This window comes from Chrysemys picta, chromosome 9 (genome assembly GCF_011386835.1).
Source record: "Chrysemys picta bellii isolate R12L10 chromosome 9, ASM1138683v2, whole genome shotgun sequence".
Classification (NCBI taxonomy): Eukaryota; Metazoa; Chordata; order Testudines; family Emydidae; genus Chrysemys; species Chrysemys picta.
Window position 1 is genome coordinate 96,133,799 of NC_088799.1, and position 27,530 is coordinate 96,161,328.

A 27,530-nucleotide genomic window follows, 5' to 3' on the forward strand; every position below is an offset into this window, starting at 1 on the left:
GAAGCCCCTTCCTTGAAATAATTTTCATTGAAATACTTTTTTTTTTTACCAGCACTGCAAATACAGAGTTGGCTCTCTGACATTCCCAAGCAAGTCATCCACACTTGTTAATTTAAGGGCTCAATCCTGTTCACATTAAAGTCAAGGGGTCTTTTACCCTTAACTCCCATGACAGCAGGATTAGGCACAAATTTCAAACACTCATGCACTGCACACTATGAAAATATTAGACAAACACAGAACAACAACTTCATCACAAATCGCTGTTGACTTTGTAAGTTCAATTTCCCTCTTTGTTTTATCAATGCCCTAGAAATTAGGTGAACATGGGGTGGGAGGGATTAAAAACACAAACCCATAGATAACAATAATATCCCACATTAACTCTTTATGGAGAAATGTAAACTAGACATCAAAACAATCCTTAAATATTTTCAATACTTGATCAAGCTTTTTCTAGGAGCTTAGACAGAGTGAGTATTTGAATAAAGAATTTGAGCTTTATATGAGCCTTTGTATTCTACACATTTCTGCTGGTACAGAAGAGCTACTTACCAGGACACCTTGCAGTGTTAGAAATATCCTGTGGTGTAAAATGTATCATATGTATTTTATACAAACTGCCTCTAAATAGCTTCATCTTAGCTGGAAAGAAAAGTGAATATAATAGTCTATAGCTCATTGCGATCAGCAGAAAAATCACGTCATTTACACTACCTAACAATCTCACACACATGGGCCTAAAATCTCCTATTTCAGCTAGAGATGGGCCCAAATCAAAACCACGTACCAAGCACCCTGAAACTTTGGAGGGGCTTGGAATTGAACCTGGATTAGAATTGCATGGCTGGCCAATATTTTCATGGGCTTGATCCAAAGTCCACTGACGATACTGTGGGTGAAATCCTGGCCCCACAGAGTTGAATGGAAAGACGCCCATTGAATTCAGTGGATCCCCGAATCAGATCTTACATAAAGAGAACACCCCAACGCTCTAGATCCACTTAGCCTTGCTCTTTTTTGAAAAATCAAAATCTGAATTTTTGTGGCTTGGGATGGTCTCTCACCCCAGCACTACCTCAACTTTGCTATGAACATATAATCTCCACCGCTGCATCTGTTCATGCATGTACTATTGGTAGTGCAGAACGGCTGATCAATCAAGAGGTATTTCACAATTTGTGTGTCTTCTTCAAATGTGATTGAAGTCTGGCTGGGGATACTGATTGTCCAAAGATGGATTTTGGTTGGCCCTTTTTGATTACTTGACAGCAATGTACAAATCCCCAACAGTGTGCAGTTGGGGCCTCAGGACTAAAACACTCCCCCTCCCCTCTATATTAATTGTATTCAGGGGATGAAGGGAAATGGGTAAGGGGGTTGGGATACAAAAATAAAGTACCCTTTGGGGCCAGGAAGAAAGGAGAGGTTATTTTGGATGGTGATGAGGAGGAAGTAAAGGCCAAACTCTGCCCTCAAAGAGTCAAGCTGCCATTTCAGCAACAGCCTCTCTCACTCTGAGCTACTTTTAACTCATTTCCCAGCATGAAAGTTGTGTTGTGCCGGCAACATTACTTTATACAGAAGAAAATGAGTTGAGAACAACCGTTCGGCTATTTGTTGCGGAAAGGACTCCGTAGGGCAGGGGTTCCCAAGCTTTTTACTCAGGTTATCCACCTACAGCATTTTATCTTTTTTTGCAATCCACCCAAGGTCAAAATTAATGGGGAGGAGGGTCTAAAATCATAGGCCAGCACCCTTCTCCTCCTCCTCGCCCCGACAACCCACATCAGCACCCTCCACTCTAAAAACCCTAGTCCTGGCTCAGTGTATAACAAAGGCCCCGGGGGAGGGGGAGAAGGGGAAGAATGGGACAGCAAGCCCACCCCAGACTCACCCAAAGGTGACAGCTCCTCCCCCTGTCATGATGGAGGTATGATTGGTCCAAACCTATGGGGCACTGGGATCCCATGCGTCAAGTGGCAACACACAGACTAGAAAGCTGGGCCCAGAAGCCACCACTGTGGGGTAGGTAGGGAAGGCTCACTCTCCAACCCTCCCCTGAGGTCTCTCATCCACACCAGGCCTGCAACCAATCTAGTATTTTCCTGTGACACGCTGCTGGCTCAGGACCCACCATTTGGGAAACCCTGCTTTAAGGCAGGACTGGGGAGGATCGGGGTCTAGTCTAGGGCACCTAAAACAGAGAGAGAAAGCATAAAAAATATTAGCATTCAAGAAAAGCTGCAAAAATTACTCTCTATTACTTTTCCCCATATTTTTTCGCTCCTTCCAGCAGGAGCTACTTGTCTCCATGAAGAGATACCCACACAAACTCTTTTTAATCTTTAAAAAAGAATTAAATGTGAAATTAATACACCACATTCTAAAGCCGATATAAATAAATATATATATGGAGATATACCTATCTCATAGAGCTGGAAAAGACCCTGAAAGGTCATTGAGTCCAGCCCTCTGCCTTCACTAGCAGGACCAAGTACTGATTTTTGTCTCAGATCCCTAAGTGGTCCCCTCAAGGATTGAGCTCACAACCATGTGTTTAGCAGGCCAGTGCTCAAACCACTGAGCTATCCCTCCACCAGGGTATGAATTAATAGGCTAAGGGTGAATAGTGGATAAAAGCATAAGGCCAAAGGCACCTGAAGTGTGCATCAATAAAAATAATACACTTTTCACCAGTAGATCAAGACAGCTGACACTTCAAATAGTGAACACTTACTAGGAACTGTTCATGAGGATGACTCTACAGATGAAGAATTATTCATAAACATTATTTGGTGAACAACAGAAAGCTAAGAAAATCATAAGCTGCCCATGAACAATGTGTAAACATTGCATTACAGAAAAAGAGGCTACATTACTAAACGAGAATTATCCATTCAGCTCTAGTAAGTAGCTTACAAGTTAGACTGTATGGTAAATATGGTCTAGGAACACATAAACAAGAAAAAACTACACCACTAAGTAAAGTGTAAACTGTAGCATTAGGCATTTCTCCACTGTTACTGTCTATTCACATGTGCTGTGGTTCCGTGCAGATTGCTGCAAATCGAGTATCGTAACTTTAAGGCTTAGATTTCTAAGCCACTTAAGAGAATTGAGTGTCCAAATCCCTTTCAAAATACCAGCCTAAGTTTATTCTTTTCCTTTAAAAAATGTTCTCAAATAAATAGACATTGAAGCTGGCTGTTTTAGCATTCAATGCTAAAGCCCTTAGCTTCCGGCTAGCCTCATTTTCTAGTACCTTGGTAGTTCAGGCAAACAGAGTCTATTTACAGCCTTTTCTAAAATCATATGAAAGAGTTGTTGGATTTTCTTTTGATTCACTAATGATCTTAATCAGCCCCTAAAAAACCTTTGGAAAAGCAAAGACAATTTGAAATACATCAACCACCCCCACCTCCCCCACTATTGTAAAGAGCCACATCAGCTGAATATTACAAGGTTCTTCTAGGTATTTATCAGTGTGTTTATGCTTCAAGTCAAAACACGTTTGAGTGGATGCAAAAGCTCAGCAGAACACAACAGTTAGGTCTGATGAGAATGGCAAAGCTTTGCAGAGCTTGTCAGTTGAGAGCTTTGCTCAGTGGAGTGGATCAATGAGTTTCTGAAACTCATCTGAGTTGTCCAAGGGTCAGTTTCCCTGGTGATGAAGAACTTGGCCACTTGTGAGGGAGAAAAAAGACGAGAGAGAGGATAGATTCCACTTGTCCTGAATTGCAAGAATGCAACCAAGAACCTTATTGGTCAGGTTTGTTTAACTTTTACTGAAAGAGATAATGATCTTGAGCTCACATGCAAAATCTGCCCCTTACAGAAAGGTGCTGGGAGCTTTAAGGATCAGAGGAACTGATAGAAATAAATAGGCAAGTAAACAGGCTACATCATCTGGTCTCAGTGACTCCTGTCTAAATCTGGAGTAACTGCACTGAGTCTAGATTTACATAAATTGAAGCTGAGTTCAGTTGTTTGTTAGCTTGAAACATGCATGTGGGATTTTAAGTGATGCATTTTACAGCAGTAATACAAATATATTTCAGTTTGGAGCCCAATCGAGCTTCCCTTGAAGTCAATTAGAGTTTTAACATCAATTTCAACTGGAGCAGGAGCAGACACAATCCAGATTTTTTTTTGCATGAGTTTGAGCCATTGCAGGCAGTGCGCTCTGACAAGGAGAAATACAAAGCTGGCTTAATGCACGATGCAAATATCCTCATCCAACCTAAGAATGTCAGCTAATAAGTATTAATTCAACAAACTGAAGGACCCACAAAGCAGCGTACGACGGGGTGAAATTAAAGGAAAAAACTAACAAAGATAGTCAAAAGTTTCTCTCTACATTGAGGGGAAATGGCTGAGGTCAAACAGGAAGCAAATTCTCCATCTCTCCCATGCAGAACCCAGCAATTCCAAGGGAAAAAAAAAAAGGGAATGGCTCAAATGATAGGAGGCCAATGCTTAATCATTAATGCCATTTTAAGATGCCTTCTCCGTGGCATAACAATGAGGTTTTCAGCACTTCTGGATGAACATTCTCTCCTGGAAAAGGCAGGGAAGGAGCTTGCTGTCCTTTGCAAGTGCTTACTTGAAGTACTATGCATACTGATGGCATTCACCCTCTACAGAGGGACAAACTACACTATAGCATAGCCTATGGTGCTCGCTGTTTACACAAGGGTGAATTTCAGCCACAGAACATTGTTTTAAGTTACATGACCCAAATTGAAATGGGCCGTCTTCAGAGCCTTTCACATTTCACCTATTTGGGACAAAATCCATTAACATTGTTTTTCCCTCCTCCCTCCCCCTACGAAGTTCTGATATGGTTTCATGACTGCCTGTTATTGGCCAGACTTTGATCATATTTCTACCAGGAATGAATTCAAGGTAACACCACTGATGTCACTCAGACTCAAAGCTAACAGAGTTACTCTGGATTTACATCTGTATAACTGAGGTCAGAACAGGGCCCAATACCAAAAAACATGCTATAATCTTGCCTCTGAAAAACACTGGTGGTTTTTTTTCATTTGTGGGTAGTGGAGAATTTACATATTCATCATTCATCTTCACTGTTCTCACAGACTCTTTTCTATTAACTTAAGATGCCCAACTAATGAACTGAGATAAGCTGACTTATTAATGGAATGGAGGAAGCAAGAGAAACAATCTAGTTTGTGCAAGCCACCTCAGTGGAGTGACACTCAAAATGGAAATCAAGACAATTAAAAAAAAAAAAGTGTCTGACATAATATCAGTGGTCTCGAGAGAAAATATTTTACAGTCTTCTTATGGAAACAACAATCTCAAACGGAGATAGCTACACCAGGTCCGTATGCAATCACTGTACCAGTTTGAACAAATCCAGCATTCCTCAACTGGTCCCACTGCCTCCTACTTAGAGGCTAATTAGCACCCAGCACTTCTGCACTCAAGAACAAGGGGTATGGTGAGCGGAGAAGACACAGGGAATTGATGCTGCTGAAACACAAGTCTATAGCCAGAGAGAAACCTACATTTGGCATTACAGACATTTCAGCATAATTTTTGTACAATAGTTATCGCTGCTGCTTGCAAAGACACAAGTTAATCACCTCAATTTCAAAATGGCATCGCCATCTTAGGCTCATGATCTTTACTTTCAAGGTCAGCAAGTATATTACAGATTGGTCTTGTTTCCTAACGAGTATCACATTTAAATTTGATCACAGCAGGGGAGAAACATGTACTTCATATGCCCTTATGAAAAGCTAGTTTCAACTCAGGTCCTTAGAAGTGAATGGACTACCGGATCTATTACATAAGAGGTTAATTCATGGCATTTAAAAAAAGTATATTAATGAGTAACTGGGAAATATTCTAACTAGGTTTATTCTTGGTAACAGTATTATGGTTATTAGACATCTACAGCCAAGTTGTAACAACAGTGCTATACTTGTAGACATGTACAGACATAGGGTAATAAACAAGAAAGCGATAAAAACCTTGCAAATCCCACACACTTCAATTACGTGAATGTACTTTAGGATAAATGAAGTTTTTCTGACCTCTAATTTCATCTATCCAGATACCAAACACTATGTAATGAAAACCATTACTGTAGTCAAATGGGTGTCTTTGTTCATAATCTCAACAACAAAATTAGACTTCATGATGTCTCGTATTTCAAACATTACTAATATTCTTGAACTTCTCTGGTCTGTAATATGATTAAAAGCCAACCGCTTCTCCATAATTTCTTCCATTCAAAATGATCTACTCAGTGTATTCACAAACAGGTCAATCATCCACTTCCAAAAAGAAAAAAAAATAATCCTCTCATTAATCCACCTCTCTTATTATTCAGTATTAAAAACAAAAATATAGTAAAAATGATTGGCCCCATGCCCAGAAAAAACAAGGCGATCGATAATCCAAAGACTTAATGATCCCCTTCCTAAAGAATCATTTTTCTACTTCTGCAGAATGTTTTGAAAAAAAGAATTAAAAACAAAAACAAAAAAAACCTGAGGAATGTCACATCTCCCAGAAAAGTTTATTTCTCTGTAATTTTTGGTAAATAGGAACTCTTCCACCATGTTAATTGACATTTGCCATCTGCTATAGTGGTAATATGCAAAATCATAAACTGTATCAGTGATTAGCCTGGAAGAGCCTAAAAAGTTTCATTAATGTTTCCAGTATCTCATTTCACTCATGAGCAGTTTAAAATGATGGCATTTGTATTCTGATGCAAGGTCAATATTCTTTTTTGAAGTGTTTTATTTTTGCAATTCAAGTGGTTATCTTGACACAAATGGTTACAACTTAAAACTAAGAAAAAATGGGTTTCTTGTTTGTTTTTTATAAACTAAAAACAAAGAAAAAAGATTGATGTGCAATTCTCTGTAGATATAAAAAGAATTAATACTTATAAGTGCTCTTCATCCCAAAGTACACAAATTCTACAGGGATCACTTCAGCCACCAACAAAATGCATCCACCTCAGGGGTGGAATAAGGCAGATGTTTAACAGGGCACAGCAACAACAGGCAACAGTTTAGGGACGGAAATGAAGAATTCAACGTCCAGTTGAAATTACAAGAGGGTATTAGGGAGGCAGAATGTAATTACTATGGTTTAAGATTACTAATCTGCCAATCCTCGTGCAGAACGTCCCTCCGCAAAGGCAGAGGAGTTCTTGGATTGGGTAGCACATGTTAAATCCACTGTGGATGCAAGAGCACTGCTCTGTTTTAGAAGCCTGCCAGCTAGCCTCTTTCAGCTGAAGAGGAGCACACAGTAGCAGGGGAAGGGAACTGCTACATGCAGCTCCCTCTAGTGCTAAGGGCCATGTTTACCATGAAGATTAGGTAGCAGCATCCAAGAAAGACACCACTGCTGCTGTCAAAGGAGGCAGAAAGAGGGGGAACTTGACTGCATAGGCAGAATCACTCCCTTCGGCGCTGATTTCAGCAACAGGGAAATAGGGCGAAGGAAGAGCTTGTTTGCGAGGGAAGGGGGAAGAGCACAGAAGAATAAATCGGAGGGGAGCGCTTGAATCAGTGCAGGGAAAGAGCTTGCAGAAAGTGATTAGGCGGCTTGGAAGGCAAAGAGAGTTGAGGCGGTAAGAAAACTGGGAGGAGAAGAGAATCTTCAGGGGGGAAGGAAGCAGACCACCTGGAGGTTTCAGAAAGGCACAAGCAGCAGAGAGTGGCATAGTGAGAGAGAGCAAACCGTGGCCCTTTTACAAATCTTTTCTTTTTGGGGGGTTTACAATGTCAACCTCTAGCAATTACCCAAACTAGAAGCAGGCCAGAACAGGAGCACTAGCAGCCCTGCTCTACTGAAAAGTGCCATGGACACATGTAGTTCTCTCTCTCTCAATCTCCCTATAAAACAAATGAGCATTTAAAAATAACCAAACAGGAAAGTCAGGTGTGTCGCGCATGCAATAGAATTTCTTGGAGGAGATGCCTGCCTAGGAACCATAAGCCTAATTCTATCCTCGTTTACACGTTTCCGTATACCCATCCCCCCATGCACAGGGGTGTAGATCAGGGTAGCGTTCGGCCTCATCAGGTGTTCATGGTGGGTCAAATTCTGATAACCTTATTCAGATCTTACTTCCCAGCAGCCCTCTGGATTTAATGCTCTATATCCAGAGAGACAAATGTGCAGCCATGAATTCTGAAAATAGGCAGTCCTTTTTTTTGCACTGCAAACAGCTACATCGTTTTAGTACTGTACCACCCTATATCACCCATCGTCTTTAATCTGGGGGCCATTCTGTCATGCTTCATAAATACATCAGTTTACCAGGAAAATAAACTCTTTTCATTTTATTTCATACAGAGACAGTCTTCCACTGATTTGGTCACTCTTTTTTTCACAGGTGAGCTCTGGAAAGGAGCGATCAACCAGGGAGATCTTTTCAGATTGCTGCTAACTATGAGGCTGCCACCAAGACAGGCATCATCTCCTAGGAGCAAGAAGCAGCCGTCACTGCTGCATAGCAAGGGAGGCCTACAGATCTTCCACAGGACAGCAGCTGAGAGGCACAACTTGCTCTATTAGAAGCAGCCTTTTAACTGTTAAAGAAAAAGAAGTCTCTCAAACCTACGCAAGCTGTGAATAAAATTAAAGTTTAATAATATATAATAAACAAGATCCTAGAATAAAAATTGTTTTGAAAAGTTTGCACTGATCAGGCAAATCAAAATGCATTTACTAAATAAAATACATTAATAGACCTAACAAAAAAATGTGAAGAAAAACAATACCTGAAAAATCTCTCTTTGCCATCAAGGCGAACCATGTGCAAAACTCAGGGAAGCAAAACAAACATAAAAATTGAACCATAAATAGCTACTAAAAGAATTCATAATCTGAGTGCTACCATGCTATTTTTAAACAGTATAGAACTGAAAACCCAGCTTTGCAGAAGACAAGGAAATTTAGCACAGGTTCTGCTCTGTTTGGGGGAGGGAGGAAGACTATTTTACTAAAGTACTACAGATACAGAACAGTGCTAGTCTTTGCAAACAGTACTAAAAGGGAATTTAGAAAGAGTTACTGCAGCAAACCCCGTCACAAAACGGTCACTTTAAGTAATCCCTACACCTGATTTTCCTAGTTTTCTCAGCAATAAATACATTTAGTTGTATCCTGTGTCACAGATCTAAAACGACACTATCGGAAGCTCTCAAATAAGTACCTCACCCAAAGATGGATGCTATTCCAGGCAAATATTCCAACTTCAACTAATATGATAATATTTCTCCTCCTTCTTGAAATGAGACCATTTTGAAGACTGATTCTTCAGTGGTTCACAGCAGCACTTCAGTTTTAAACCTGATCTAATGAGCAGCAATAGAAGTTACGGCCTCTAAAGATAAACAATTGACATGTTAGCATATTAATGTACTCATATGTCACATAACTCACTAGAAAACAGTTTGCGGAATGACCCATACATTTGACCCTATACATGCAAACCTTGTTCACTTCTTAAATATAACGCTACTTCCTGCTGGCAAAAGTCCTGATTAAAATAATACCGATTGTAGTCATTGATAACCAAAATTCTATTGCTTAAAATTCCTCAACGTTGCAGATAATATATCATTAGTTATGGTAAAGCTTTAAAAATCAGTCAGCAGAGTCCACTTCAATCTCTGCATGATAATAAAGGATTATTATGTGAAGCAACCTATTTATGAAAAGGAAACAGTGTGCTTCTTTCAGACCCCATCAATTGCTTTAATAAGGAATTGAAAAGCCTGGCCTACTTTATATGCAGATCACCATCCCAGTTGCATAAGGATTTACAATAGACAAAACAAAACTTTTTGTTGTAAATAAGGGCTGTTTGTTGAAATCACACAACGTTTGAATCTAAAAATTATTTACAGGCTACTAAGGCTCTATAAAGTTTGTGTATCTCACTTGTTAATTAAAATGTTTTCAATAATCTCCAGTAAGGAAAGAAATGTACATTTAAGATGTTAAGGTAAAGATTCAAGTAACACAAGCCCAAGTCAAAGGCAGAACAGAAAACATATTGACTATGTTTACTGATGTTCTTATGAAAACCCATATTGAGATTAAAAGGTAATTGATAAAGCCCTCTAAAAATGTAAACTACTGTACTTAGAAGGAGTTATTTATCAGCTAGGTTAGGATTGTTGCACTGTTACTTTCTATTTAGATAGGGAAAACATGAACTAGTTCACGTTGCTGAAAGTTAGTAGGATGTATCCATCAATCTCTAGCAGACTGAGGGGACCCAGGTTCTAATCTCACTTCTGAAATTTCTCTGTGAGTTTGTTTATTCATTTACAGGTATGGCTGTGTGTTTAATGAGGTTGTGTGGCGGCCCCTGCTGGTGTTCATGCTTATTTTAAAAGTACTACACCTGGCAAGAAAACAAACTGGTAATTTCAATTAAGAAGTTAGAAAAATAAACTCTGTGGTTAAATGTATAAAAATATCTAATTTAATGCAGAAAATATATATTACAAGTAGAATCATGTTTTATTAAGTATGAAAATAATCTTAAACCACTGAACATTATTGGCTGTGTTAGAGCTGCAGTGTAATGAATTAAGAAGGGACATTAATTGTTCAGTTCACTATGATGTCATGTTAAATGTCTTTTATTAATGAACTGTTACTTCCATCTGAGGCAGCTGATTACCTCTAGTCCATTGCTAAATCCTCTTAGTGGATTTCAATGAATCACTTAAACCAAACCCAAAGGGGGGGGGGGAAACCAAATAATTTACAGTTCAATCTTTAAAGTCCTAGAACTACATTCCCTTAAAGAAGGTCTGGTTTCCTATAAATCAAGCAAGATTGTTTGATTTAATGCAGCGGACATATAGATCTATTGTACATTTTTTTTAAATTTCAAAAATACAACACATTAAAATAGGTTCAATTTATCAAAGCTAAGAGCAACAATTAAGTAATAATGTACTTAAAGTGCAAAGGCACTTTAACACAAGAAAGTGATGCCCAGTGGCTATACTTGTAATTGAAACAGCAGTATTGTATATTATTATTTACAAAAAAAAGTTATAGTCCAGGAAAAAGATCTTTGGAGATCTTCTACATAATACATTACCTTTCCACTTTAAATTAAAAAAAGAAAAAGTCCCCCTTCCTCCCAACTCAGAAAAAAAAAAGAGAGAGAATTATGCAAAAATCTATTGTCGAAACATTCATTTGCAGAGACAGTTCCTAAGGGGAGGGGGAAAAGAAGAAAGATGTAGAAATAACTTAAAGGGACCTTTGCAAAAGCAACACCATACCTCCAGCATAGTATAAGGGGGTTGTGTTTGCTTGTTTTCAGAATTTAAAAAGTGGAAATGTTGAGAATGTGACCAATCACATTGGTATTGAGTTCTGAATCAATCAAGTTTGACTTTAAGACCCTTTTAAAATGCCTCCTCCTCCCTCCAATCCACCCTCACAGCTGACTAATTGCAGTTTGTTTTTCCAGAACTTCGAGGTAGTCTGGTTCTGTTTGTAGCTTTCCTTGCAGCAAAGGGTGCTCGGGTTTAGACTGTTCTGCAAAATATTTCCTGGGAGTTCCATACAAAACAGTCTTATTTATCCTGTCCTGATTTTGGCGTCTGGATTCATAGGAGGGAGCAAACTGCCTTTTGGGTAAGGTGCAAAAGTTATAATGAACAACCCCTCCACTGGGGAGTTCCTTGACCCTCTCTGCAATGTTTTGATACAGCAGCTCTGGTTCCCTTGGCGAGGACTGCTTTTCCAGCAATTCAGCGGCACTGATTGTAAATGCAAGACTGGCTGAGTCTTCCTTTTTGTGGTCGAGATTGCTATAGCTAAACTCATGGAGATTCCTGTAGTACGCAACCGGATCCCCTTCCTTCTGCATGTAGATTGGGTTTTGGCACATCTGCCCGACAGGAGGGGGGATGTAGTTATAAACATGCCCTTCAGTTTTATCATGGCTCTCCATGTTGTAAGACCCATACTGCAGCTGAAATGAACTTATGTCTAAGTTGTTTGCGCTGTTGGGCACGCTTGGCAGTCCCTTTCGGCGTTTCAGAACAAAGACAAACAAGCCTGCCCCAAAACAGACAGACAAGATAAACACAACCAGCAAGCCTAAAATTAAGACAGAGAGTGGAACTTCTGTGTGTATTTCTGGATAGGAGCTGGGCGAGACACTGAGGGACTGTGGTGTGTCTGTGTTATGACTCATAGAGAAGAGAGTAGAATCTGACAAGTTAGGGTTCTCTGGACAGATGGCCTCTTTGCTCAGGAATTTCAGATGTTCTCCTGAGTGCTTAGCTGGAGACTCGCATATGACTTCATTGATAACTACAGGGGGACTTGACTGCTGATTGTTCTGCTCAGTGACATGCTCTATCCAGTTCCTGAGCCCCATTATGTCACACGTGCAATCCCAAGGATTTTCTTGGAGGTCTATCTGAATTAAAGCCGAGAGCTGGTCGAGGACTCCTCTCACAGGCAAGTGTGAGAAGTGGTTGTTCCTCAGATTGAGTCTCGTGAGGGAAGTACCACCAAACACATTATCAGGCAAAGACCTCAGCAAGTTGTTGTTCAGAAATAATAGATGAAGGTTACTCAGAGCATCAAAGGTGCGTGGCAGGATTTCCTTAATGACATTATACTCTAAGTAGAGATACTGCAAGCTCTGCAGTCCATTGAACATAGAAGGGTACAGAATTTCAAGGTAATTGCCATTGAGATAAAGTCTGCGTAAACTGGTGAGGTTTGTAAAGGCACCTTCCTGTATCACTGCAATCCTGTTGTTTCCTAAATGTAACAAATCCAGAGAGCTGTATTCAAGGAGATCGGTTTTATAAACAACCTGTAGATAGTTACTTGTAAGGTAAAGTTTCTTTGGACTGGTGGGTTTGGGGTGGAGATCTGAGATGTTACTGATCTTTTTCTCTTGGCAGTTCACATTTAGACCATTGTCAGAGCTTTGCGAAGTGCAGACACAGCCACTTGGGCAGGTCATGGGCACGGGGGACTTGGTCTGGTAAACCATGATAGGTCCGAAAATTTGCCTGTCTTTTGACACTGTGACCCGAGGCGTTGGACGGTTCCTCGTTTTGGGTGGCCGGCTGGCTTTTGGGGCTCTGGTGGGGCTGATGGCAGGGTTGGCCGTGGGTGAGAGCCTCTGGATGTGCGTGTCTGAGTGGGAAGGGTGCTTTTCCCGCTGGTGAGAGTCACTGGAACTTTTCCGAGGGCAGAGGTCTTGCCGGGTGAGCTGGGTCACGTCCTTTCCATGCAGCCGGAAGGGCGTCTCGCAGACGATCTCCCCGACAAAGACGGTGATGGTGTCCAGCCAGGCTTTGAGGGGGAGCAGGTCACAGGTGCAGTTCCAAGGGTTCTCCTCCAGCTGGATCTCCATGATCCCACCAATGTGCTCCAGGACGCCGGCGAACGGCAACATCTTCAGCCTGTTCCCCCTCAGGTCCAGGTGGGTGAGCAGGACGAAGCGGAAGACGTTGCTGGGCAGGGACAGCAGGAGGTTGTCGTTGAGGATGAGCACTTTCAGCTTGTTGAGCTGGCTGAAGGCCCCGGCTTCGATGGCGCTGATGTAGTTGTAATCGGCCTGCAGGTATTCCAGGCTCTCCAGGCCCAGGAAGGTGTCCTCCCGTAGCACCTCCAGCCTGTTATTGTTGAGGTGCAGTCTCTTGAGGGTCCGCAGGCCACTGAAGGCCCCGGTGCGGATCTCCTGCATGTCGTTGTTGCCCAGGTGCAGGGTCACGGCGTTGGAATAGTTGACGAACTCATTGGGGTGCAGGCGGGTGAGGGCGTTGCCGCTGAGGAAGAGCTGGTAGATCTTGGAAGGGGGCGGCTGCAGCAGGCTGACGGTGGTGAAGCCTTTGTTTTCGCAGTTGATGTTCAGCACGTTCTCCTTCTCCTCGCAGGGGCAGCGACTCCGGCTGCAAATGTCTTTGGCGGGCTTGCGGCTCTCCGTCGTGGGCGAGATCCCAGCCACTGTCAACACACTGAGCAACCAGACCCCCTTCAGCATCTTTAGGCGCCGTGGGTCCCAGCTCCGGTACCTACAGTCAAACCTGCAAGCAGGTGGGGAGGGGGAAGGAGAACCCCAATTAAGGAGGCCAGGAAATGGGGGAGCAACAAGGCAGAGCAGGGCAAAAGCCCCCCCCCCCCACAACACACACGTCCTTCCACTGGCCCGAGGGGGGCAGCTCGCCCTGCCCCAGCCCACGGCGGTCCTGCTAAGCCCCCCCACCGCACCCCGAGTTAGCTGGACCCTTCCGCCCAGACTGGCTCAGCCCCCCCCCCCACTCACTGCCCCCCTCCAGCGGTAGGGACCCCCCCCCGAAGATCCCCCTGCCTCTGCTCAGCCCGGAGCTGCCCCACTCCCAGGCGGCTCCTCCTGCCCCGACTCCGGCCGGGCAGCGCCAGCGGGACCCGCTCCCCGCCGCGGTACTCACGCATCAGGAACGCACCCGGCTCCCGGTCCGCGCCCCGACCCCCGCGCTCCGCATCCCGCCGGCCGCCGGGGAGACCAGCCGCCCCGCGCCGCGCTCCGGTCCCGGCAGCAAGAGGCGGCGGCGGCGGCGGCACCCGCTCCGCATGGAAGTTTCGGCCCGCGGGCCGGGCAGGGGGGAGGCGCTGCCCCGGGAGCCGCTCGCGCTGCCCCGGCTGCAGCCGGTGCGCCGAGCAGTTTGAATCCCGAGGCTTTTGCAGGCTGCCCTTGGACTGAGCCGGGGCTGACGTCACGCCCGGGGATGGGGCTGCCGGGGGAGGCACGTCCCCCCCCCCTCCCCGCCAGCCTCTTCTTTCGGGGACCCCAAGCCCGCTCCGCTGCAGGCTCGCCGAGCTCGCCGCCCGGTAGCGTGGCCCCCCAGCAGCCGGGGGGAGGGAAGGCAAAAGCCGGCTTCACCTGGATCCTGGCGCGGTTTGGCCCCGATCCTCCCCCCCCCACACACACCCCCACACTCTCCCCCCTCATTCGCACGCTCCAAATAGAAGAGGCGTCCAGCTGCTTCGGCTGCACACCAAACTCTGGCGGCTGGAGCAGAGAGTTCTGCAAAAAACCCGGAGCTGGCATCCGGATCCAGCCAAATTTTGGCCCCGACCCTCCCAAACCCCCCCAGCGCCTACCTTCGTATCCAATGCAGGGAGAGTTCCAAAGCCGCCTAAGGGATCTAAACACGCACGCTTCCCCCTCCACGCGGGGTCCAGTGAATGGAAGAGGTGTTTCTAAATCCCTTACGTCGCTTGGAATAGTCAGTCCAGAGCTGACCAGGCTCAAACAACAATATAATGTGATCATTCACACCGGCTAGACTAGCGGTGCTGCCAAACTGCCAGGGGTACGGCGTGAGATTTGGCTGGAAAGAACGAGATGTCAGAGCTGGCTCCTTGTGGCTTCACTGAAGCACAATGCATTGGATACAGTTTTATCTGATGTCAAAGGAGGGCTGAACTTGCCGTCTATTGAGAAGGTAAAACTTTGGGGGTCTATCCGGGGGGCGAAAAAAAAGGACAAGATCATTCGTGATGATTGTTTTCCACTGCTCCCGTGCCAAGATGTTGTATCACCAGAGTTTTAAACCGGAGCATCTCTATTTATGAAGTTAAATGTAGAGATTGTCTGGCCAAAAATTTGCTGGACCTGGCAAGACCTAGGTGCCTGCTCTATGAGGTTGTGTTGCTATTTAACCAGGTTGGGTGGGAGCTCGGATTTTAGGAAAAGCAACATGTGTTGTCTATTCTGATGGGGACTTGGGGGCCAAAAAAAGGTAGGATCCATCAGGCTTCCAGCGCTGGCTAGATGTCTCTGAGATGATGCTGAGCAGGGATGCACTGGCTTTGCATTGCAATCCGAGCAGCTGCACTTATTCTCTATTTAGTTATTTTAAAAAATGGGGAGGGGGGCCCGAAAAAAATGATCCAGGTGTTGGAGTCACATCTTTGCAGTGCTGCTGCTCCAGCCCACAACAGGGTCTGAATTTTTGTGTGCCCTAGGAGCTGTTACATTCCCCCCCCCCCCCACACACACACACATACAGTACAGCGTGGGGCCAAAATTTGCCAAGCTCCATGTACTGGATCCAGAGTTTTGCAGTGGGAGGCATCAGCATCCAGAATTTTTTGCAGCAGTTTTTTGCTTGTTTTCTCTTTAGACATTAGAATTTGAGGGCAAAATTTGGCTGGATTCAGAAGAATCCATATGCTGGGTCCAGGTTTTTGTAGTGCTTCTGTTCTGGATGATTTTTTTTTTTTTTTTTTTTTTTGCAGTAGGCGTGTTTAGATTGTTCTCTATTTTGATGATACAATTTGGAGATTTGGGGGCTAAAGATATGCAGGACCCAATTTTCCCCTGGGGGAATACTTTGGAGTGCCAGTGCCTGCACACACAGGCATCCACCCACGGCTTCTGGCCTCCTTCCATGCACCACACCTATACACAACACTGTCACATCCTTAACACTCTCTTGAGAAATGCACAACTCTCTCCAACAGACTGCAAAAGCAGAAGGCAACAGTAAGTCCACTGCATTTCTTTCTGATGGCCTTAATGTATGCATGTGTATTCTTGTGCATGAACTATTTTGACATGTAGTGTGTACTGGTGTTAGTGTCCTGTCCTGGACTTGGTTTGTGGGACTGTATATGCTGTGCTTGCATATGTGTTCTGTAGCACCAAGGTGCATTTATGTCCGTTGCTAACGATGTCGGTGGAAGGGATATTCACGCACTGCACATCTCAGCAATAATTGCCAGCTGTATGTGGGATGGAAGGAACAGCATGTCAGGGATTGGCAGGAGTAATAAACACAGAGAAGATGCTGATGCCATTACACTGCAAGTACAGATGTACAATGCTCATGGCAGTAGGAGAAGTAAAAGGGATTTTGAAAATACACAACTGATTTTATTTAGGAGCAAAGTTATGATTTTCTCAGTACACCATAAATGTTTTATAATCCCTTTACTTAACAAGTACATGATAAAAGCATTTGCTTTTTTGCCTGTTTTGCTCCCCATTGACTTCATTTAATTAAATCCAGATCAATTCCAGGCATTAGGATTGTGTTGGAGCCTCAGTCTGATGGTGGCCTTCAATCAACTTCAATTTATGCTTATATTCTGGGTTGTCAAAGGAGTCAACAGGCAGAGAGGCTGTAGTAGTGGTTTAGGGAGATGCTGGTTTCTGCCCAGAAACGCTTGCTTTCCAGACAATTTTTGTTGTTCCCCTCACCTTCCCCCCCCCACACACACTTGGAGGAAAAGACTCATAGATAAGGTCATTTGTGATCATCTAGTCTGACCTCCTGCCTAACACAAGCAATAGGACTTCCCTGAATTAATTCCTGTTGGAAGTAGAGCACATCTTTTAGAAAAAAAAAACATTCAGTCTTGATTTAACAATTTTGTGTGATGGAGAATCTACCTTGGTAAGTTATTCCAATGGTTAATTACCTTCACTGTTAAAAAATTGCACCTTATTTCAAGTTTAAATTGGTCTAACTTCAGTTTCAAGCTATAAGATCTTTTTATATCTTTATCTGCTATATTGACATATCCTCTGTTATCGAATTTCTGTTCTCCATGTAGGTACTTTTCGAGTGTAGAAAGATAGGCATGAATTGAAGGACTTGCTTGATCCAAGCCTAAAGAGCTTCAAATAGTGTGAGAGCACTTCATGCAGGTTAAATATGCTACAGCAGATGTAGGCTCCGCATGGTCTTAGAGCCTGCTTGGTATCCCTTAGCTATTAAAAATAATTGAATAAAACACAAAGGGAGACAAAGTGTTGCACAGATCAATACCCTTACAGAACTCAGCAGAAGAGCAGATTTTCTAACTCCGTAGAAACATGGATTGGGGGATACTTTCTTCAGTCATAATATCAGATTTTCTGCAGGAGGAAAAGTTGGCGAGGGTCAAACACCTTTCCATATACAGGTGGTAAAAATGTCTGGCAAAAATCTCATCATCCAGTAAATGAGGAATGAAAGAAAGAGAGAGACCTTCTCTAAGGTCCTGTGGTGTGAGATGCAAGACGAGAATGGGAAATCTCTAGAAAGGTAGAAACTCAGTTGAATTTCTGTTAGGTGAGCAATGGCTACCTTTACTCATCAGTTGAAACCATTGCCTGAAGGTGAAGGTGTTCTGGAATGGCTAGGTGGTCTGTATGCCTTTGTCATATAAATGATAGGAAATGATTACAGTCCTCAGATTGCTTCACTGTCCTGTTAGTTAAACAAGAGGTTAAGACTTGAGTAGTGAAATGATAACTGCAAAGCATTTGCATCCTTCATTCCCCTTATAGCTGAAGTTTTAACATCTATTTCAGTAGCTCTTGGTATTCCAGCCCCTCTCTCCTTGAGCTACATAAATCTGAGGCCTGTAATCATCTCACGGACACAAACCAATCCACTAAGTCTAAATGAGGGAAAGTGGCCATTTTTCACACTACTTCTGTCCCCAAATGGTGCTAGTTCTTAGGGTCCTGAGATAAGCTCATAGACTTCATTACCTCTCTGTGTGTGCTCCCAGAGTCATTGTTACTCTGCCTGTGTATGTTTTCCTAGATATGCGTGGGTGGGTGGACGGCTTGAGTCATTGTCACTCTGTGAGAGTGTGTGTGTGTGTGTGTGTCGAGTCATTGTTATACTGTGAGATATTTTTATTCTTTACTAACAGTGATTATTAAGAAAATAAACAGTTACTGCATTTAGCAGTAAACAGGCAAAATAATTGTGACATGTAGTACAAGGCTTTATCTCAGCCAGCAGCAATAAAAAGCATGTTATAAAGGCGAGGGAGAAAGAGGAGGTTCCTGCTGCACCGGCTTCCTTTGGGGAACGGAGGAAAAGGGATGGGAATGCAAGAGTCAATGTGAAGGGCACAGAGGGGAGAGAACTAGCAAACTCTGCCCACGACTTGCTGTGCCTTGATTTCTTTTCTTCCTCACAACTGATGCCCAGCAGCAAACCAGGGAGTGTGTGCACCTGAGAGAGGCAGAGATGCTGCCTCCAGCAAAGAGCCGACAAAGCAGCCACCAGACATCTCAGCTGAGGTGCTGGACAATTTACCACACAGCCCAGTGGCTACCTGCGATGTGGACGGTTGGAGTTTGCCCAATAGGCTGAAATGTTTAACTGGCAAGGCCATTGACTAGAATACATTTCTTAAGCCCTGTGAGCGCATTTATTTAATTCGGTTCCCCTGCCCTCCCCAACACCCTAAAATCTCTGTGCTATATTGGGATTGTGTTTATTAAAATTTCATGACCATTTACTACAGGGGTAGGCAACCTATGGCACACATGCCGAAGGCGGCCCGCGAGCTGATTTTCACACTGCCCGGGTCCTGGCCACCGGTCCGGGGGGCTCTGCATTTGAATTTAATTTTAAATGAAACTTCTTAAACATTTTAAAAACTTTATTTACTTTACATACAACAATAGTTTAGTTATATGTTATAGACTTATAGAAAGAGACCTTCCAAAAACGTTAAAATGTTTGACTGGCACGCGAAACCTTAAATCAGAGTGAATAAATGAAGACTTGGCACACCACTTCTGAATGGTTGCCGACCCCTGATTTACTATATAAACAAAATAACTCAATGATACATCTTAAAACAATCCTGCCATCAATTCCTATTCCCAGCTCCAGGCTCCTGCAGGAACTGAAATCTTAACCAGGAATTTACATTGTTTTAATGGCTACTCGCTCCTCTCTAGACCTGAAGAGGTCACACTCATCATCACCATTGATTTGCATCATTTTTGTGGAATCCTGATTTAAAAAAAAATAAAAATCATATTTTTTCTGAGTTATAACAACAAAATCTGATTCAGTGTGAAACTGGATATATAAGCACTGGGGGGAGGGGGGGGGCGGGGAAATAACAATTCTCCAGTCTGCTAATGCACTGGGTATATTGATACATTCTGTACCACGTTATTACCAATGCATATTTCCTTAGCTTGAGCTCAGACCCTTCAATCTTTACTTTGAAAAAACTCCTCCATCCCCACCCGTTGATGTGAGACCCAATTCAGTACATGTGCTTAAATGTATGCAAGTTCATATGTCCATCCACATTCAGCAAAACACTTAGGCCTGAGCCAAAGACCATTGAAGTCAATGGAAAGAATCCAACAGACTTCAATGGGTTTGGGATTATTTCTTTAAACAAACACTTAACTTAAAGTCTCATTGAGTTAAATAGGTTAAGTATCTGCTTAGCTGCTTTGCTGAATCCCTTAAATGGGAGTTTTACCCTGATAGGGACAGCAGGATTGGTTTTTCTAATGACAGATATTCCCATGATACACCATCAATGGATTTATTGTTCCTGTCATAGTGAGAGGGTAACTATTAAACAGCTGATGCAACTACTTATTGATTTCTTTTAATAGGGTTCTTTTGCTTTATTATACAGTAAACACCATAGCTAAATATGTTTCCTTATTATTTGTATGGCAGTAATGCTGAAAAAACCACAATCAGGATTCAAGTCCCAATGGCATATATAGAATGGTATGTGAAACAACAAGAGCAAAGGGTGAAATTCACCCTGTACAGAGAGCCAGCCCCAAAATTATACACCACCAAAGTTCCCAATTAAGTCCTCAAAACACAGCTTAAGTGGGACTTCAGTGGACATTAGTCTTTGTGCTGGCTTTCTGCACAGAGGTGAATTTCACTTGGAGTGACTAATTCATAGTAAATAATGTATTCTGCTAAGTTAGCCTCTTTGTCTTGTTTTCTTGAATTTATTTAATTGAAATTACTCACCAGATAATTTCTATGAATAATCATGGCCTGTGGATTTTTTTTCAGCACTCCACTGTGAGCATTTGTATTCAATATGCCAAATGTGAGTGCTGTCATTTAGTTCGCAGTACACACAAAGGTCATGTGTTACTGCTTTTGCACCACAGTTAGTACAAAAATTACCCAGATTAAGGTTTCCAGCATGAATACTTGGACATGCAAATTCAGAATGTGCTTTCTGCAAATATAATTGACTATTCATTTACAATTCAGTATGTCCATGTGCTGGGTGAGTATTACCACACACTCAGATTCATTAATTCAAACCTTTATTTGAACCAAAAGCATGGTCTTGTGTTTGCAATTGCTATAAAAAACAATGAATGACAGATGTATAGAAAAAATATTGATCAATTGCCTTCTCCTGGGGCGTAGACTGGTCATGATGGATATCTCCTACAAGTTTCTGACTATGCCTTTCCACTCTAGCATATTTATACCTTTCAACATTATCTGACCATCATAATTTGTACAATATGCCTGCCCAGACTTCAGTTTATATACCTTTTGTTGTCCATGCTATTTTCATTTCATCATGTCACCATACGCCATATAGGGATTTTCCTGCTTTTCCTAATTATAGGGACTTTTTGGCATTATATTTTGTGTATTAAGAGGGTATGATTAACTCCCTTATCTGTGTCCTCTAACACAGTAGAAAACATCACGTTTATCCTACATAGCTATAAGCATCATTTAAGCAAGTCCACGTGGAGCAACACTCATGTCAAGCAAAGACTAGGCCAAAGTCAGTTAGCCTAGCATAAGTCTTACCCTGGCCTGTAGAAACGACCCACGCTGATATTTCCAACACATGCAGATGTATTCAATTAAACTCACTCACAACGATATTTGTAGAAAGCAAACAGAAAAAGGGGTGCAAAAGGCCAAAGCAAATTCAATATTGTTAACTTGAGCAAATATTTGCCGGGTTGTGGTTTTATTTATTTTAAAATATTTGCCCCTTTCTATAACTACTACTGTGTTAGCAATCCCCTGCAATATCAAGTCACAATGGGATGGGTTAAATAGGGAGCATCAAATTTTAGCTCTGCAATTTGTGAATGTTGTGGTTTCAAATCAGACTCTCATCATTATTTCTAAGGCTATTTCTAAGGCCCTGTTTCTTCAAACACATGCGTGAAGTCAGTGGGACTACTCATCCCTGCGTAAAATTATTTATGGGCATAAAGGTGTTGCTAGTTTATGTGGAGCTTCTCAGTAGCAGTAACCGTCAAACACAGTGCTGATCAAGAGGCCACCTAGAATCAGTAGTAATGAGGAAGCTATGCTGAAAAGGCGAGCAATATCTCTCTGAAAAGGGGGCGCAGGAACAGCTAAACAAGAAAAAAAATCAGTAACTTTCAGGAAGTGCTCATTTCTGTTCCGGTTTCCACTGGACAGAAAAACCATCTCTGAGAACACAGAGACGGGAGAAAAATATTTTGTGCTGTCTTTCAGTTTAAGCTGCAGCCTCCTTGAGGACAAATCCTGCTGCTGTTGAACAATATTAACCTAGCTAAAGAATACCCTACAATATTTCTCTTTATAGAGGTCAGGTTGCTGCAGATACAGAGTTTGACATCTGAGGATGTACAATTCAGAGTAGCAAAAAGAAAATGGATGAGGCACTTAAAGCTTATCAGAATGGCAGTTGCATTGATAGTGTGTGAAGAACTCAATGGAAAATGGTGAAAAAAATTCATATATATATATATATATATATTTGTATGAAAGTAGCACCCAGAGGCCCCGTTGTGCTAGGCACTGGACAAACACACAAAGATGTGGGGGGAAAGCCTGGCACCATTGAAGTCAATGGCTAAACTCCTATGACTTCAGTAGAGCCAGGATATCATCCATGGTCTCTGCCCTGGTCTATAATATATATATGTATCCCATGATGCCTTTGGCATTTCATACCATCTATCGAGGGCATTTGTGTTTAAATGACTCCCCATCTCCTCATTTTTCATCTTCCCTTTCTACCTTTCAACATTTCCCCCTCTGCAGATGGATCTGAAGGAGACTTTGATGTCATAAACCCAAGATTATGACTTCACGATCAAGCAGCGAGAGAACCCAGGATGAGAGAAGGAAAATAGAACACATTCATCTTTGGAAACCAGCAAGGGGAATCCAGAAAATTAGACAAAAAAATCTGAATGTTTTTAATTTCCCTCAAAATGTCTTTGCTTCCAAGCTACTATGCTGATTGACATCTGGTCTTTCTAGCTATTCAAGTAGAAGCCAATTGGGATCAGATTTATCACTGGTGACATCAATAGAGTTTCACCAGAATGACCTGGGACCTTTATGCCTCTAGGAGGAAGATACCTAGTGATCTCAAATGCAAGAGTCACAGTACTTTATATGCTTCTTCATCCTCACCTACATTATGAAAGCTTGCTGTGTGCTTATATTAATTAGCTGTTTTACCAATGTAACAATCTTTTAAAATACATTTACATCATCAGCATGCCATGGGGCCTAATTTGCCACCCATACGCTCGTTGAATAATACCTTATTCTGTGAATAGTTTGAATGGGCTACTACACAGGAATAGAAGTGGCAAAATTTGGCCCAAAGTTAACTTCAGGAACAATCTGAGTGTAATTAACAACAAATGTTTGGTGTTAATTTTGTGGTTGATTTTTGATATTAGTGTTATTTATTCTTGTACTGCAGGAACACCTAGGAACTTCAGTCATGAGCCAGGCCCCCCTCATGCTGGGCATTATACAAACAGAACACAGAGATGGTGTCTGCCTCAAATAGTTTACGATGATATGCTGAGAATTTGACCTTTTTTTCCCCCTTTGGCTGGATCTTAAATGGAGAAAATGCGACTTTGTTTTTATATTAAACAAAAAAAAGTACAACTAGATTGACAACTTGCATGTCAGGGTTTTACCCGATGCAGTTTGAGACAGCTGATATGTTACCACACCTCTTGCAATGAGATTTATAATGGAAATGCTGACAAGACACCTATGTTTGGAGACGGCACCATGCACTGCTTTAAAAACTTGTTATGAATGTTAATTGGTTCTCTGAAGAGTTTTCTTTTTCCAGGTGTAGGCAGCCCAGGACACAGCCTCGGTAATACAATGTAACGAATCCATGAAAACACAGGATGCTTATGTGAGTATTAGAATGGCTGGCATTTCTGCAAACAGTGTTGCAGTTTTATTTTCAGAGATTAATCAATAATAAGCTCTTTGATATTGCTATGTACTTGGAGAATAGCATTTCCTTAGGATGACAGCTAAGCAACTTTCCCACGGTTTTATGTCTAGGTTTGCGTTTTAATCAGTCTGCTTGGGGGATTGTCATGAACTTCAGTGCTACACAAAATAAATAGAAGGCAAGCCACAAAATGGTCATGCAGTTAAGGTAGTAATTGTTCACCCGTCCTGCAGGTAGCCCACCATATTCTGGCTTTTGCAAATTGGAGCATTGGTGAAATTCACGGGCGTGTCACTTAATTCCCATTTACTGTAAGCCCTAATAGGTCATGCCAGAGAGGGCTTTGAGGGCTTAATTGGTGCATGGGCCTTATGCTGTCTCTCTGCATAGGGGTGACTCTCACCCTGAGTGACAGCAGGCAAGGACAGCAGGCAACCTATAGTAGGGCACCATGCTGCAATGCAGCCCCTCAGCCTATGGGCTACCTCATAGCCTGAAAGAGTGACTGCTGCAAGGTACTTTCCTCCTGGACCGTCACAGCAGGACCACTGGGTCCACCTAATCACTGATTCCTTGCCTCTGCCTTCAGATCTTCCCTATGCCCAAGGCTTTTTCGGGCCCGCCTGGATCCCCTCTCAGCGGTGCCAGGGGGTGCAGAGAATCATCTGAGCAGCCAGCCCGTACGGCACTCTCCTCATGCACCACACAGCCCACCTCAGAGGCTTTGTGGGCTCTCCGTGCAATCAGGGCCGGCTCCAGGCACCAGCCTACCAAGCATGTGCTTGGGGCGGCACCTGGAGGGGGGCGGCGCTCACCCGGGGAGAGCGGAGCTGCAGCGGGCTCGCCGCCCTCCCCCCGGCGCTCCGGCCGGCCGGGGAGAGCGGGGCTGACCTCCCCTGGCGCTCCGGCCGGTTGGGGAGAGTGGGGCCCGGGCCGGGCTCTCCGCCCTCCCCCCGGTGCTCCGGCCGGCCGGGAAGAACGGGGCCGACCTCCCCCGGCTCTCCAGCCAGCCGGGGAGAGCAGAGCCGCGGCTGGGCTCTCCGCCCTCCTCCCGGCGCTCCGGCCGGCTGGGGAGAGTGGGGCCGCGGCCGGGCTCGGCGCCCTCCCCTGCCACGCTCCCTGCCGGGGGGGCGGCAAAAAAGCCAGAGCCAGCCCTGCGTGCAATGGGTGGATGTCACTCTTTCTGGGAACACCGTTTTTTGTTGTTGTTTGTTCAAAACTATACCAAATCAGAGAGCTGGCCCTTGACAGAGTTAACCGTTAGCAGGTCACTAGCACCGAAGAACACATTTCCTGCAGTGCCTATAAGAAAGTGCTAGATAACAAAAAACAAAAATGGTTTTGTCCTCTTCATTGCAAAAATCTGCACAAAAGCTGGGCTGGCTCCACAAAACAGATCTCTAGGAGACTGCTCAGTGTAGAAGACAAGATGATTTATTAAATCTGGCACTCTGAGGGCACACGATATCAGCTTGGAGATAACCTTCGGCAGGGAACTCTCACAGACAAAGCATAGTAACTGGTAGGCGCTAGGAAGACAAGAAAGCAGAGGCATTGCAGGTAACTTGACCTGAATGTAATGAACTGCCATTAACATTCATGCACTCCCACTGATGTCGATGGAAGTTCTGTGCATGGCACCATTGCGGGATATGGCCCTAAAGGCATAGGGGCTGGTTCTGCTCTCAATTTCCAAAGTAGCTTCACTGAAGGCAATGGAATTACATCAATATACAACCAGTGTGAAATCAGGGTCTCCCCTTGGCGTGTGCTTAACTCTCGTTAATGCTAATAAGAGTAAAGAGAAAAGTGAATGAGACTCTGAAGCTTTAGTTACTGTAGTTGCTTTAACTTTCATCAAGAATATATTGTTGGAATTCCCAGTTGCTGTACTTCTAAGACATCGCTTTAGGTTTTCATACAGCTGGGGGACAGACATCAGATTCAAAATAATCCACTCAGGATAGCAAAGGAAAACTTCAGTTTAGTTAAAAGAATCTAGGTCCCCTTACTAAAAACGAGTAAATCACTGATTCCCTAGGATACCGTTGCTCATGTTGAATTGTACCTGACACATTGATTAGTGCCAATAGGGCCACCTAGTGGAATAAGGTACTACTCAAATGTGTGCAGGGATATCACAGTCTGACCCCCAGGTCTTGCTCCTTAATCAAAACTCCATTTAATGAGACCCATCGTTTGTAGCAAAAGACATTCTCTGCTGCATTAAAATGCATTGGAAAATCTGGAGCCTAAATTTTAAAGGTTAATTGGATCCCACAAAGAAGAATTAACTGAGCTGTTTTCTCTCTTTTTAAAAGAGCCTTTATAGTTATTGTAATCTCTACTTTATTTCCTCACAGGGCAACCAAAATACAGGATTTTTTTTCACATTTTAATGGTTTTTTGTAACAAAATGGTTAACAAATGATGTACAGATTTTGATTTATCTATAATGTACATACTGTAGTCTCATTGCATGATGATTTATGCACCAGATCTTCATATACATGCATATGAGCTTGACTATTAATCTTTACTTATGTTTAACTATGTGCTAATAGTATTCGCTACTCCGGTATTAAAGGAGAATTTCATTTTCAGATGCTTACCTCTTGTTTGGAAAATAATACCCTAAGGCACTGCTGTTCAACAACTATTGGGGGTGGGGCCGGGGAGGAGGGAGGTTGAAGTTCTAGCCAACCAGGTTTTTCAAGCTCCCATTGCTCACCAGTTTTGGAACTCTACTCTTGATTCAGGAATATAAATAATCTGCTTCCTTTTCCACTGAGCTTGGATGTTTGCCATTGGCTACATGAAAACATGAGTCCTTGTATCCATGTATGGAAAGTCGACAAGTGACCTGACTCCCTGTCAAGAGTAAAATCACTTCCGCACACCAGAGAGAGCTCTCGGAACCTGTCTAACCCTGCCAGCACAGCCAGATCACTTGATGGGAACATGCACTTTGTGATAATAGATTTAGATCACGGCTGATGACTGCCTTTTCAGGAGTCTGCCTTGTGATTTCCCATTACACACCTTCCCAAATTTCTTCCATCAGCATAGGTCTAAGGATGCTGTTATCTGTTTTCGGTGCCTACCTTTGCTTACGTGCAGCACACACAGAGAAGAGAATAGCCTGCAGATTGGGAAAATCATCTTTTTCCTTCAGCTTAAAGCTGAATTGATTGTTTTTTGGAGGGGGATAGATGGGAATTAAATTCCTAGTTCTCCCCACCCCACTCCAGCACCTCCCAATTTCCTCCCACATCCCTGTGTGTGTGCGTGCTTGGCGGGGAGGAGGGGCCAGGGGGTATATGTACTGTTTCTATAAATCCATAGCGAGAACCCAGGGCCAAGGAAGCTCCGGAAAGCTCTAGGTGGAGGCAAAGATAGAGTAACTTCAAGACTCACACTGTTTTCCTCCTTCTAATACAGTTCCTTGTTCAGTGTCAAATGAAAGCAACTTTCTGCAGATCCTTTACTATTGT

The 27,530-nt window shown here is 43.2% G+C and overlaps 1 protein-coding gene and 1 long non-coding RNA gene across 4 annotated transcripts; one reads left to right on the top strand and one right to left on the bottom strand.

The window, feature by feature from the left end:
• Nucleotides 1-10,476: 10,476 nt before the first annotated feature.
• On the bottom strand, nucleotides 10,477-15,434 carry SLITRK2 (SLIT and NTRK like family member 2). Of its 3 annotated transcripts, none has more exons than XM_005299011.3 (2): nucleotides 15,151-15,434; nucleotides 10,477-14,093 (listed from the first exon to the last, which is right to left on the bottom strand). In XM_005299011.3, the coding sequence occupies exon 2, from the start codon at nucleotides 14,048-14,050 to the stop codon at nucleotides 11,474-11,476; it is 2,577 nt and encodes an 858-aa protein (XP_005299068.1). In that variant the 5' UTR covers nucleotides 14,051-14,093; nucleotides 15,151-15,434; the 3' UTR covers nucleotides 10,477-11,473. The 3 variants fall into 3 exon arrangements, with proteins under 3 accessions (XP_005299068.1, XP_023961776.1, XP_005299069.1); XM_024106008.3 differs by lacking the exon at nucleotides 15,151-15,434 and adding an exon at nucleotides 14,493-14,959; XM_005299012.3 differs by lacking the exon at nucleotides 15,151-15,434 and adding an exon at nucleotides 14,478-14,959.
• Nucleotides 15,435-16,263: 829 nt separating this feature from the next.
• LOC135973465 (uncharacterized) lies at nucleotides 16,264-26,639 on the top strand. Its single transcript, XR_010590301.1, has 3 exons — nucleotides 16,264-16,537; nucleotides 22,860-23,991; nucleotides 26,400-26,639. It is a non-coding gene; the product is annotated as an uncharacterized LOC135973465 (long non-coding RNA).
• Nucleotides 26,640-27,530: the final 891 nt, after the last annotated feature.